We start from the raw sequence: 13,396 nt of genomic DNA on the forward strand, positions 1-13,396 counted from the left end.
TTCAAAGAGCAAACATTTAGCGTGAATGAGTTATATAGAGATATAATGAGAGATATTTTGAAGAATGTTTCAGCTGTTTTGTCTATACATTGAAAGTCAATGAGGTCCAAAACAACAATGGATCCTATTGACTTTCATCATATGGGCATTTTTTGTGATGTTCAAAAGGCACATATGTGAAATGCATACAGGTTTGGAACAACATGAAGCTGAGTAAATGATGATAGAATTTAAATTTTTGAGTGAAATATCCCTCTATGTATTACAAAGCCTTCTAATGAGTAAAATTACCTTTACAGAATTAAGAATGGGAAGTTAACACTCATCTTTGCTAACAAAAAAACATTTAGCTGTAAAATAACCAAACTGAGCAATATAATGGAATATCAGAAATGAAGTACCTTTCACAGAAGGTGTGAAGGCAGGGAAGGACCTTGGGATTGTTGTAGCGATCCAGACAGATACTGCAAATCAAGAACTGTTTGTCGATCTGACGCACCACAGGACTTGGGAGGGTAGAAGCTTCAGTGGCCATCCTAACACTCTATCAAATACCTCCCACACTTCTTCAGCCCGGGCCCTGTGGAGAGGGTACAGGAGTTCAAACAAATAAATGAAAAAATAACAGATGGCATGTTTTTCCTGGGAAGGCCCACAAGATGTAGCTATTTCTTTTCTGTGAAAACATACTGTATTAATTAACACAAATAAGGTGCTAGGTGCAGCAAATCTCACGTCACAACTCTGGAATCCCAGTTCATCTTGAGCTTTCACTCAGAGTAATAATTAAAAGGGGCATGACATGGATTTTTTTATTATTTGAATATGTTCTTTGAGGTTTACTTATAAAGTTAAAAGTTAAAGACTGCTTCTAAAAAAATAAAAATAAATATATACGTGGAAAAACAATAATTTTCAACCCATTCTGACCCTCTGTCAGAAATAACCCATTTTTAAAGGGCGGCTCCATTAAGGCTTTTTATGATTGGATAATGTCATTGCATAGGATAATCTAAAAGGTAAAACATCAGCCATGACCGACAGTGGACAGTGACCTTATCTGAGTTGATGTCACAGATACAGCACAATATTAAATGAAAGGTTTACTGGTTAACTTTGGATATGTGATATTGCAGCACTTGCAGATATGATCGGTTGTGTTTTTTCAATATATTGTAGCGTTCTTAAGAGAAGAACGAGGCGTATCTATGCAAAGGGGTGTTTTTTTTTAAAAACTGTTGTTGGCCACAGCCCACACCGTACACACCCTGACTTATTCAGAGAACCACACTTGAACCAGCGGGGAACTTTTCTGCTCTTTTCTGCTTTTCTGCTCAATGGCAAATGAATAAAGTACATCAAACACATCCTTAATTACAACAACACTAACATTCTGAACATGTTACAATATATATAAAAAAAATGGATAAAAATGAATGTAAACTTTTCATATATGTTCAAAACGTAATAAGGCACTGATTCATACAAGATTGGGGACGTGTCAATATTAAAATTCTGAACAATATGATAAGCCGATAATTATAATTATGTTATGGCTGATAGTATAGAAAATTCTACACAATTGTAGTAATTAGTAAATAAGTTTGTAAAAAAAAAAAGCAAGAATTTTTTTGAAAGCTGCAAGTAATTTTTTTGGCATTGCAACTTTAAAATGTACAGTATGAAAAATGAAGGCCTATTCATTTTGAGATTAGCTAAAAATTACATTTAACAGTGTTATTAAATTATTAGTGTTAACTTTAAGCGAACTTTACATGACAGCGATGGTAATCCAAGTGGAAAAATAGAGAAAATGCACACGCACAATTAAATATCTAATATCAACAGTAAAGAAAAAAAATCCAAGCTCGAGTTATGACTGATTAATTTTTTATAAATGTTTAATGTTTTTTGTTGGCTGTTCCTTTTTACATAGTAAAAGTCAAGTCAAAATAGCTGCATTTTAAAGACACTTTTAAAAAGGCTTGTTTATCTTGTTGCAGTGTAGGTTAAACACTATCACCAGTTTTGTAAATATCTATTATTATTTTTAAAAGATGCATTCTACAGTATCCTTAAGATGTTTTCAAAACAGAAAAAGCCGTAGCAGTAAATATTTCATTAGGCCTTTAAAAGCTGTCTGTTTTAATGCACACATTGCAGAAAGCCAAGCAGATGTACAGGCCAGATGTCCTCACTGCTGAGCAGAGCAGAATCATGCATCTGTGAGTCGATCCACTGACCACATGATGCTCAGTGAAAGTCAAACTCTAAACACAGGCTTCTAGACAATATCTACATAACAGACTGAAAAATACGCTCTGGTGTGGGATATGGAAGCTCATAAAGAGAAAATTGATGGGTTTGTCTGCACTGTCTGGATGCTGTATAAGGAAATAATTTTAGAGTGAAACAAATCTCTTACATATTGAGTCTACAGTTTAGCAAAGCAACATCCTCTCATTGTGGATAGAGTATGAAAAAACTTGCTTTTACATTAAAATTCAGTCATATTAATACCTTGCTTTATCATGAACACAAATGTGACCCTGGACCACAAAACCAGTCATAAGGGTCAATTTTTTTTAAATTGAGATTTGTACATCTGCTGATAAATAAGCTTTCCATTGATGTATGGTTTGTTATGGCTGGACAATATTTGGCCGAGATACAACTATATGAAAATCTAGAATCAGAGGGTGCAAAAAAATCAAAATATTAAGGAAATCGCCTTTAAAGTTGTCCAAATGAAGTCCTTAGCAATGCATATCCACTCACAAAAAATACATTTTTTAAAAAATATATTTACGGTAGGAAATTTACAAAATATCTTCATGGAACATCAAGATATTTAATATCCTAATGATTTTTGGCATAAAAGAAAGATCGATAATTTTGACCCATACAATGTATTGTTGGCTATTGCTACAAATATACTTGTGCGACTTATGACTGGTTTTGTGGTCCAAGGTCACATATGATTAAAAAAAAAAAAATGTTTTTTAAAGTTCTAAAATGTATTCTTTAAAGACAGACAGACAGACAGCATGTCTTATCCAGTCTGCCCTCAAAGATGAGGGAAATGGATACTTTATGCTCTAGGATTAAAACGCTTCGGATTACCACAATACCAGCATGGTTCCACTCAAACCCATTTGTTCTGTAATTGCTATCATTTCCTGTGTAGAGTATCCTCTTTCTTTTCTTTAAGGCAAAGTGTTTTTTTTTTTTTTCTTTTGCTCTGCCTCCTTCTTTGATCCTGATGATCTTGAGCTCTTCCTGAAATCAATAACACTGCCTTTTTAAGCATAGTGTGAGCTTCATGTTACATGTAAACCATTTATGCCCAGTTCCTAATTCCAATATTAAATTTACCAAATTTGTGCAAAGTCATTGGTACTGAGGGGTACCAATAGTACAAAGTTGTTGTACTAAAATTACTAAAATGGAAATAAAAATGAATTAAAACTATATGTAAATATAAAGAAATGAATAAAAATAACAAGAGCACATGAAAAATGAAAATGAAAACTGACAATATAAAAATAAATTACTATAATAGTATATAAATAATACTAAAATAACACTTCTGTATTATGAATAACATTAAAAAAACAAAAATATTCTCAGTTGAAACTAAGCTGCAAACAGTTTGTTCTGTACTTCTGCAAATGTCTGACATGAGACAGATGAATGCATTTGAACGCATGAACACACATGAACCCACATTTACACATAATCGATGCCTAGTTTTCATAAACCTGACTCGCCCACTTGCGATAAGGAAATACGAAGGAAGTAAGATAGCACTGACAACATCAGAAGAACTAATGATAAGAGTAAATTGTGGGAGCATCTGTCAGACCTTTGAGGTGTTCCTGACTGTGTGTATAACAAGATGCTATACTGTACATATTATATAACTGCACATATTACAACTGAAAATCAGTAAAAAAGAAATGGCTAGTGGGACACTGACATTAGAGATGTAACAAGCAACTTATGAGAAAACATCCACAAACTGTCATCTAAAATAGAAACATTAGATATGATTCACGGGAACTGCAGATTAGCTTGCAATGTAGGGCATGTCACAAATACTGTAGATCAGTGAGACAGAGAAGCAGGACACAGCCACAGTGCTGGAGCGGATCCCTCAAGGGCATCCACCCCCTCGTTCTACTGGAAAAGAGCTTCACTGAGACCATATCGCCATAGCAACACTGAGAGACGGAAGGAGGCCATGAATATCTGAACCAGAGCATAAGGGGGTGTTCACGTAGGACAATTTCTTAAATTAAAATCAGCTAAACGGAACACAACGGAAGTGAATTAACTCCCATACACTGCTCATATAGATACAGATAGAAGCATACAGATAGTGTACCCTAATATATATATATATATATATATATATATATATATATATATGTAATATGTAAATGTTGTAAATGTACACTATATTACCAAAAGTTTTGGGATGCCTGCCTTTACGTGCACATGAAATTTAATGACATCCCATTCTTAATCCGTAGGGTTTAATATGGAGTCGGCCCACCCAGACTCGTCCATCGGATTGCCAGACAGAGAAGAGTGATTCGTCACTCTAGAGAACACGTCTCCACTGCTCTAGAGTCCAGTGGCGGCGTGCTTTACACCACTGCATCCGACGCTTTGCATTGCACTTGGCTTGGATGCAGCTGCTCGGCCATGGAAACCCATTCCATGAAGCTCTCTACGCACTGTTCTTGAGCTAATCTGAAGGCCACATGAAGTTTGGAGGTCTGTAGCTATTGACTCTGCAGAAAGTTGGCAACTTCGCACTGTACACCTCAGCATGCGCTGACCCTGCTCTGTGATTTTACGTGGTCAACCAATTCATGGCTGAGTTGCTGTTGTTCCCAGTTGCTTCCACTTTATGATACCACTAACAGTTGATCGTGGAATATTTAGTAGTGAGGAAATTTCAGGAATGGACTTATTGCACAGGTGGCGACCTATCATGATACCACACTTGAATTCACTGAGCTCCTGAGAGCGACCCATTCTTTCACAGATGTTTGTAGAAGCAGTCTGCATGCCTAGGTGCTTGATTTTATACACTTGTGGCAATGGAAGTGATTGGAACACCTGAATTCAATGATTTGGAGTGGTGTCCCAATACTTTTGGCAATATAGTGTATATTTATTATATTTATATATTTGAATTGATGTAAAAAAAAACTTGATTTCACGAATTCACATGTACAAATAATCAATATGTATAATAGTCAATCAATATGTAATACAGTATGACGTACCTAGAATCACTTCTGACGCTCGATAGAGCCAGATACATTGAAAAATTGAGCCGGATTGTCCATACAGTATCTGTGACTGGACAAACGGCCCAACGGAATGGCCAGATTTGTCGTTTCCTTACATTTTTTGTTACCTAATTGAGTCTCTAGGTATAATAGACAGCTATTCAATCTGACTATAATATCAGTAACCCAGGTTCATCCAACAGTCTATATATTGTTATTCCATGTTCATTAAAGCTATGATATAGAAAATAGTATGTCTTAGCATGTTAAATGAATAAATTCCATGCATAGTATTGACTGTAGCAGCAATGTTACTCAGTCCTATTAGCCTATTTGAGGATGTGCTAGGCTATATCACACAGGAATCTACTCACAGAGCAACATGAAGAATTACAGGTCCCTGGAGGCGCACAATTTTTTCACCAGTGGCTTTGCAGGAGTGATTTTACATCACAAAATATCAGTGAACGACATTTGTTTATTTCAGCCACTTTGTCCTCCTTGTCGGTGTCCTGACATTTCATCCTACCTGTCAGATTGTCCTACCTGGGCTTACTGAGCGTGCGTCCCAATATTTCATAATTTTTGTCATGATAAATAACACAAAATTACTGTATTTGCATTGTTGCAAGGGTAGGTTTAGGTGTAGACATTAATAAAGCACAATTTGATAGGTAGCATTTTTTGCTGTCGATTTGCACTTGTTCTAAAGAATAATGCTATATCAGATTGTGCTACCACCAAGTACTTGCATTATTGTAAGGGTAGGTTTAGGGTTGGGGTTTGTGTATATGTTAATAAAGCCGTAAACCACATAAATGTCATGCTGGAAGCACAGTCTGATAGTTAGCATTTTTCATTGTCGAATTGTGCTACCTACTGTTTCAATAAGAGGTAGCAAAATCTGACAGGGTTGTCAGAACACTGGCTACATCAGTTTATTTGGCAGTATATAAAACTTCAGATTGTGTATTTTTTAACTTCTTAGAGGTTAAGAACGCTAGACAGCAACTTTTAGGCATTGTACCATGCAAAAATCATTATTACAAAGAGTAAAGATCAAGCATCTAACAAGGTCTACCCGCGTTTATTCGAATGGTTTGCTTTCCCTCCACGGCATAAACAGATATGACGTTTTCGTGGGCGTTCCCAGTAATGCCGACCAAGTCTATACTGTTATTTTTTAATAAAAAGCTGTAATACAAAAAATCTTACTAGATAAATTTGTCCCTATTCTAAACACAAAAAATAGTAAATTAAAGGGATAGTTCACCCAAAAATGAAAATTTGATGTTTATCTGCTTACCTCCAGGGCATCCAAGATGTAGGTGATGTTGTTTCTTCAGTAGAAGACAAATGATGATTTTTAACTCCAATCGTTGCGGTCTGTCAGTCGTATAATGCTTGTCAATGGCAACACCATCTATAAGAGTCAAAAAAACATGCTCAGACAAATCCAAATTAAACCCTGCGGCTCGTGACGACACATTGATGTCCTAAGACACGAAACGATTGGTTTGTGCGAGAAACCGAACAGTATTTATATCATTTTTTACCTCTATTTCCAACTGCCCTGCACTTCCGGCTAGTGAGGTCAAAAAACGCATTCTGATGACAGAAGTGATCTCTCGCGCTTTGCTTCAATGAGTGCGAGACATTACTTCCGTTGTCAGAGCGCGATCAGACCTCACTAGCCGGATGTGCAGGGCAGTTGGACATAGTGGTGTTTTAGAGGTAAAAAATGATAATACTGTTCGGTTTCTCGCACAAACAGATCATTTCGTGTCTTAGGACATCAATGTGTCGTCACGAGCCGCAGGGTTTAATTTGGATTTGTCTGAGCATGTTTTTTTGACTCTTATAGATGGTGTTGCCATTGATATGCATTATACAACTGACAGACCGCAACGATTGGAGTTAAAAATCATCATTTGTGTTCTACTGAAGAAACAAAGTCACCTACATCTTGGATGCCCTGGAGGTAAGCAGATAAACATCAAATTTTCATTTTTGGGTGAACTATCCCTTTCATTTATAGGTGTACCATTTCTCAGTTGTTGAAAAAAAAAAAAAATCTGACAAATGAGTATGCAAGTAATGAGCATTTAAAAATGTAACTTAAATATTTTAATAAATTTTTTTATATTATAAAGTTATGGGTTATGGATTAAAAACAGTTGCTTATTCTTTTTGGTAAATAAATAAATAAACATTGTGCAATGTCAGCCTGTTTCTTTTTCACACATAATTATTAAGTTGACATACTAATCATCATTTGCTGGAGTTCACTTTCAAGGCAACAATGGGGTGTAGACCAAGATTGAACATTCACCAAAAGCAGCCTAATGCCATACTGTATGTTGGCTTGGTCTGCATATCTAGTTTTGGTCACACTCACAACTTCTTATATTTCTATTTTAACAATTAGTGTCTATGTTTACCAGTCATTTACCAGTGTAGAGATAGATATACAATAGTCAGGCAACTCTAAAACATACACATTTCCTAGACTCCTAAAGCCCCTGTCATTTTCCGCATACCCTCCCTGCTAGGGTCTGTTACATAATATTTATATAAGCAAGCCTTGTGTGTCACATCAAAGAGTGCACGATAAAGATGACATCTGATTTTAATACTAGACTGAATAACAACAGGAATTTACCCCTATAAATTAACAGATCATTCTTAGGTTAACACTGCACACCAGACTAACAGCACTAGAAGTCACAGCATAATGCAGTTACTATAGTCTTTATGCCAACCATAAAGATGTATCAAGAACAGATTATCCTAAATCTATATCATCTATCAAGATATGCAAACATTTTTCCACAAACAAATTAGCAATAATAAAGCATTGCTGTATCAGAATAAAAGAAGGAGCCTACATTCTGGCCAACATAACAATGTCAAAACATCATGTCATTGAGTATTTTCATCCACAGTGACAAAATGTTACCAGCAGCAAGAGAATCAATGGAGCATCAACAGTGTATATCAGAAAGAGCTCCACTGAAACCTACCATCAACCAGCTGTTCTCAAGGTACCATCCCACATGTTGATATCCGGCAATGCTGCGTTTCACGTCTGCACTGAGCAGAGAGGAAATCTGAGCACAGCTAAGCCAGAAAAGAGATGACAGCTCATTTCAGACTAGCACATGAGGAGAAGGATTACTGGTCTCTCACTCTCTCTGGATCTTTAATCAGGCCACACCTTTTTTTCGTTCACTCTCTACGTCATTCATAAATTCACCATGTAAACATTCACTTTCCCTCCCTCTCTTTTTCCTCTCATCAACTCACTCTCTGTAAATGCTAACTCACTGCAGTACCCTTTGCAAAGCATTGTGGGATTGTGATGTAATTCTGAGACTGAAGAGGAGATGAAGGTGCAGATGCCGCCAATGTTTCGCAGCCAATAGGGCATTAGGAGATTAGACTGAACAATGATGCAGAAGCAAAAGTGTGAGTGATTGAGTGAGTGTGAGAGAGAGAGAGACAGAGAGAGACCATGAGAAAGCGCAAGCCAATGAGATACAGCTGCTTTTGTCAGCATGCATCATTAATGCTGACTCACAGTAAGGCAGTCAGAATTAGAGGGACACTGTGGGGCTGAGAACACTCACACAAAACTAGAATAAACAAAAATATGTACAGTTCCAAGAATGAAATCTTTATGAATATGAATTTGTTAATTAATAACAATTTAGAGATGTGATCAAAACCAGATTATAGAGAGGTGAAATTTAAAAATTTAAACAACAACAACAACAACAACAAAACTCACCCTCAAGTCAGTTCAAACCTTTATATTTTTTCTTTCTTGTGTGGAACACAAAAAGAGATATTTAGCAGAATGTCCAAGCCATTTTTTCATACAATGAAAGTGGATGTGGACCAGTAACAGATGTGGCTACCACCATTCACTTTTTATTGTATGGAAAAGACTAGCTTTGCTCCACAAAATAAAAAATGATTTGCCAAAACATGCATCTTTCTAAGGTCTAATACCTTAAATACAGACAAAAAGAATCTGCTTAATACTATGAATGCTTAATACTATGGTTGAATACCTGAAAATGTAAAAAATGAATTGTTAGGTACAATGTAGGCCTACTTAAATTAATTGTTAGGTACAATGTTACTTTTGCTGCTTTTGAAGCGCGACTGTCATGAACAGCATTGCAAACTCCCTTCCAACACCTGACGAGAACAGACAAAGTGCAACTGGTATAAATACCAAAGACAAAGGATATAATCAATGGAACATAGAACAGCTGAATCAGTAACAACTAACACGGTAATCAAAACAGATGGGAAAACTAGAACAAAGGAAACATGCAAAAAACACAGAAAACAGAACACAACCCTTACAAAGATTCAGGTAAGGTTAGGGACAGGTTTGGTGGTATAGGTTTAAGGGTGGGTTAAGGTGTAAGGGAAGTGAATCTGCCAATTTATAGGGGTAATTGAATCTGTTCATCATATAAAAATGATCATGATTAAACCACTCGATTACTTCTACGATGTCTTTATAAACTTTCTGAAGCATCAAAGTTTTGGTTGCATGGACAGGAGTTAAAAGATCTGCTTTGGTCCAATGTACAGAAATCTCTGCCTATCTTTGAGGATGAATAAAAGTCTTATGGGTTTGGTACGACATCAGGGTGAGTAAATGATGACAGATTTTTCCATTTTGGGTTAACTATTCATTTAACTCATTATATAACTTATCAGTTTTTGGAGTATCAAAATTGTTATCATGAAATTTTATTGCTTTTGGTGTCCACTATTGAAATGCCGCTATTGTAATAACTTATTGTAAATAAGTTTGTACACAAAATAAGCAATCAGGTACAGTGTAAGAAAACAAAAGCATAAAAGGAAAGACAAATTCATATACTGATTTTATAATCTACAAGTGGCTCTAATTTTCCAATATTTCAAAAATAATATAAAATACATATAAATGCTCTAAAGGCTCGGTCTCACGTTTTTCAAAGCAAAAATGCGAGACATGAGCAGTGGAATGAGGAACAAACGCAAGGTCTTTTTGAAAAAAGTTGAACTGATTTTAACTTGAGCGCCACTTTTTTAGAACTCCGTGTCATGCGTGAGACGCTGCTGAAGACACAAGACGCGAGCGCAATGCGTCACACACATCCGTCTAGCACGTGTTTACATAGAAAAACAATGGAAAAGTAGCGCAATGGAATGGAAAAACGCGTTCTGTGTGAACGACCCCTAACAGCGACACCTTTTTTGATATCTCAAGTTTAGCATCAACACAATCATAAACCATCATAATCAAAGCAAAAGCAAAGTTAATCATGACAAATCATTATTAAGACAGTACAATATTTCACATTATTGCTCTAAACAGAACTTTCATGGTTGGGTTTACTCACTCTCTTACAGAGAGAAATCCTAGTTTTCTTCAGAATGCAGCTATAGCACAGCATTACTGCCAAACATTCAGTTTCAGCTCTGCTATGATGTTGTTCTAAACAGTCCAGCCCATCACAGGGCTTTCCAGATACTGAGCTCAGCTGTTTTGTTTATGACCCGCCTTTGGCAATTGACCACATTGGATTCGCACAATAGTACTGACAAGTGACCATGGTGATGAGCAAGACCTTGACCACATCAGTCCAAACAACAAAAGCAAATACAAATCTCAGTGTTTTAGAAGTGAAAACTAAACCTATTCCACTTCTTTCAGCTGAGTGTAGGCTAGAGATTTGAGTAAGACCCATACAGATCTGAAATCAGGTATTCGATTGTTAAATACAGTATGCTTTATGTATTTAAGCTAAATATATTTTGTTTCAAACAGATGTTTGGCTCTTTGCCTCCACCACCTCTGGAGGATAATATATGTTATAAAAATAAAAATTGAAAAAAATAAAATATATATATATATTTTAGTTTTAATTTACAGTAGATTTACATTTTTTTTTTATTTCACTTTGGCACCTTTTTTCACAAATAAGTGGCATATTTTCCAAACTCAGAATACTAATATCCAAAAATATAATCATGATCATGGCTTTTTCCCAGATGTTTAAGCATTTTTTCAGCTTACTTAAATACTAACCTAAATAATAACTAATAACATTTCATCTATACCTTTCAATTTAAGTAGCATAAGTAGGGGATGTTAATGTTTTTGACTGATATATAATGATGTGCACAGATACATTATTTATAATAAACACTAGTACAACATTTCATAAAAAATAAGAAATGTCAATTTTGATTTTATGGTGACTTTAAAGGCTAATCAATTAGAATACATACACCGATCAGGCATAACATTATGACCCCCTTCCTAATATTGTGTTGGTCCCCCTTTGCTGCCAAAACAGCCCTGACCCGTCGAGGCATTGACTCCACTAGACCCCTGAAGGTGTGCTGTGGTATCTGGCACCAAGATGTTAGCAGCAGATCCTTTAAGTCCTGTAAGTTGCGAGGTGGGGCCTCCATGGATCGGACTTGTTTGTTCAGCACATCTCACAGATGCTCGATTGGATTGAGATCTGGGGAATTTGGAGGCCAAGTCAACTCGTTGTTATGCTCCTCAAACCATTTTTGCTTTGTGGCAGGGTGCATTATCCTGCTGAAAGAGGCCACAGCCACCAGGGAATACCGTTTTCATGAAAGGGTGTACATGGTCTGCAACAATGCTTAGGTAGGTGGTACTTGTCAAAGTAACATCCACATGGAGGGCAGGACCCAAGGTTTCCCAGCAGAACATTTCCCAAAGCATCACACTGCCTCCGCCGGCTTGCCTTCTTCCCATAGTGATTCCTGGTGCCATGTGTTCCCCAGGTAAGCGACACACAAGCACCCGGCCATCCACGTGATGTAAAAAAAATTAAATATTTAACACAGAAACAAGCAATTTGGGCTTAACATATAAAACATATGACTGTCTTTGTTAGGTCATACAAACCTACAAACCATACAAAAAGTGAAAACCAACTGTCGGATATAATAATCAATGTTTCAATCATCAAACTGTCTTTGATTCACTTATAGTACATCATATAACAAAGTGAAAACAGTACACTTTCTACATTAAACAGGATGTAAAATAGGGCTGTGCGATATGGACAAAAAATGCTATCACAATTTTTTTATCAATATTGCGATTTTGATTTTAATCAGAGTTCAAAAATAATTTTTTCTGCAGGTTAGAAATTGTGCATGCTCACATCACGATTATATACGATTTTGATTAATTGCACAGTCCTAAAAAAATTTAAATTATATTTTTGATGTACCCTCTATATATCATAGTACCACAGTACAGGGAGGAGTTTAATGTCAGGTTTCTGTAACTAGGCAACAAGAGCATGTTCTGACAGCAAAATCACCATAATTAGCATGAAATATAACTGACAATTGACTGACATTGTGCCTTTTTATGTCAAAACCTTTAAAAAATTAATTAATTACTCACCCTCATGTCTTTCCAAACCATTAAGACTTTCGTTCATCTTCGGAACACAAATGAAGATCTTTTTGATGAAAACTGAGAGCTTTCTGTCCCTCCATAGACAGCTATGCAACCGACACTTTGGGGCTTCAAAAAGTTCATAAAGAGATCGTAAAACTAATCCATATGAATTGAGTGGTTTAGTCCAAATTTTCTGAATAGACTCAATCGCTTTGATGAACAGATTTAATTTATTATTTTATTCACATAATAACATTAATCAACTCACACATTGGTTGTGGTAAACAGAAGCTCAAGCAAATGGAAGCTGCTTCACGTTTGAGAACCAATGAAGTTCATTCTTGTGTTACGCAGCACGCTTGAGCTTGCGCAAGAGGTTTGCTCTTGCACTTCAAGCAGGTTCCGCTCAATTCATATGGATTGGTTTTACGATCTCTTTATGAATTTTTTGAAGCGTTAAAGTGGTAATTGCATAGCTGTCTATGAAGGGGGAGAAAGCTCTCAGATTTCATCAGAAAGATCTTAATTTGTGCTCCGATGAACGGAAGTCTTACAGGTTTGGAACGACATGAGAGTGAGTAATTAAAGGGGTGGTTCATTGGGATTTCACTTTTTTAACTTTAGT

The 13,396-nt window shown here is 36.1% G+C and overlaps 1 protein-coding gene across 3 annotated transcripts in view; it reads right to left on the bottom strand.

Moving 5' to 3' along the window:
* The window catches only part of trim2a (tripartite motif containing 2a), a 37,988-nt gene that overhangs the window by 13,823 nt on the left and 10,769 nt on the right, over window positions 1-13,396 (bottom strand). For 2 of the 3 annotated variants that reach the window (XM_051914099.1, XM_051914190.1), the window contains exon 2: window positions 402-580. In XM_051914099.1, coding sequence (XP_051770059.1) covers window positions 402-535 — 134 coding nt within the window. In that variant the 5' untranslated portion in view covers window positions 536-580. Of the gene's footprint in view, window positions 1-401; window positions 581-8,329; window positions 8,563-13,396 lie in introns of those variants that run through there. The other variant, XM_051914272.1, reaches the window with a different exon arrangement.

The sequence above is a fragment of the Ctenopharyngodon idella genome, chromosome 1, assembly GCF_019924925.1.
Source record: "Ctenopharyngodon idella isolate HZGC_01 chromosome 1, HZGC01, whole genome shotgun sequence".
NCBI classification, from domain to species: domain Eukaryota; kingdom Metazoa; phylum Chordata; class Actinopteri; order Cypriniformes; family Xenocyprididae; genus Ctenopharyngodon; species Ctenopharyngodon idella.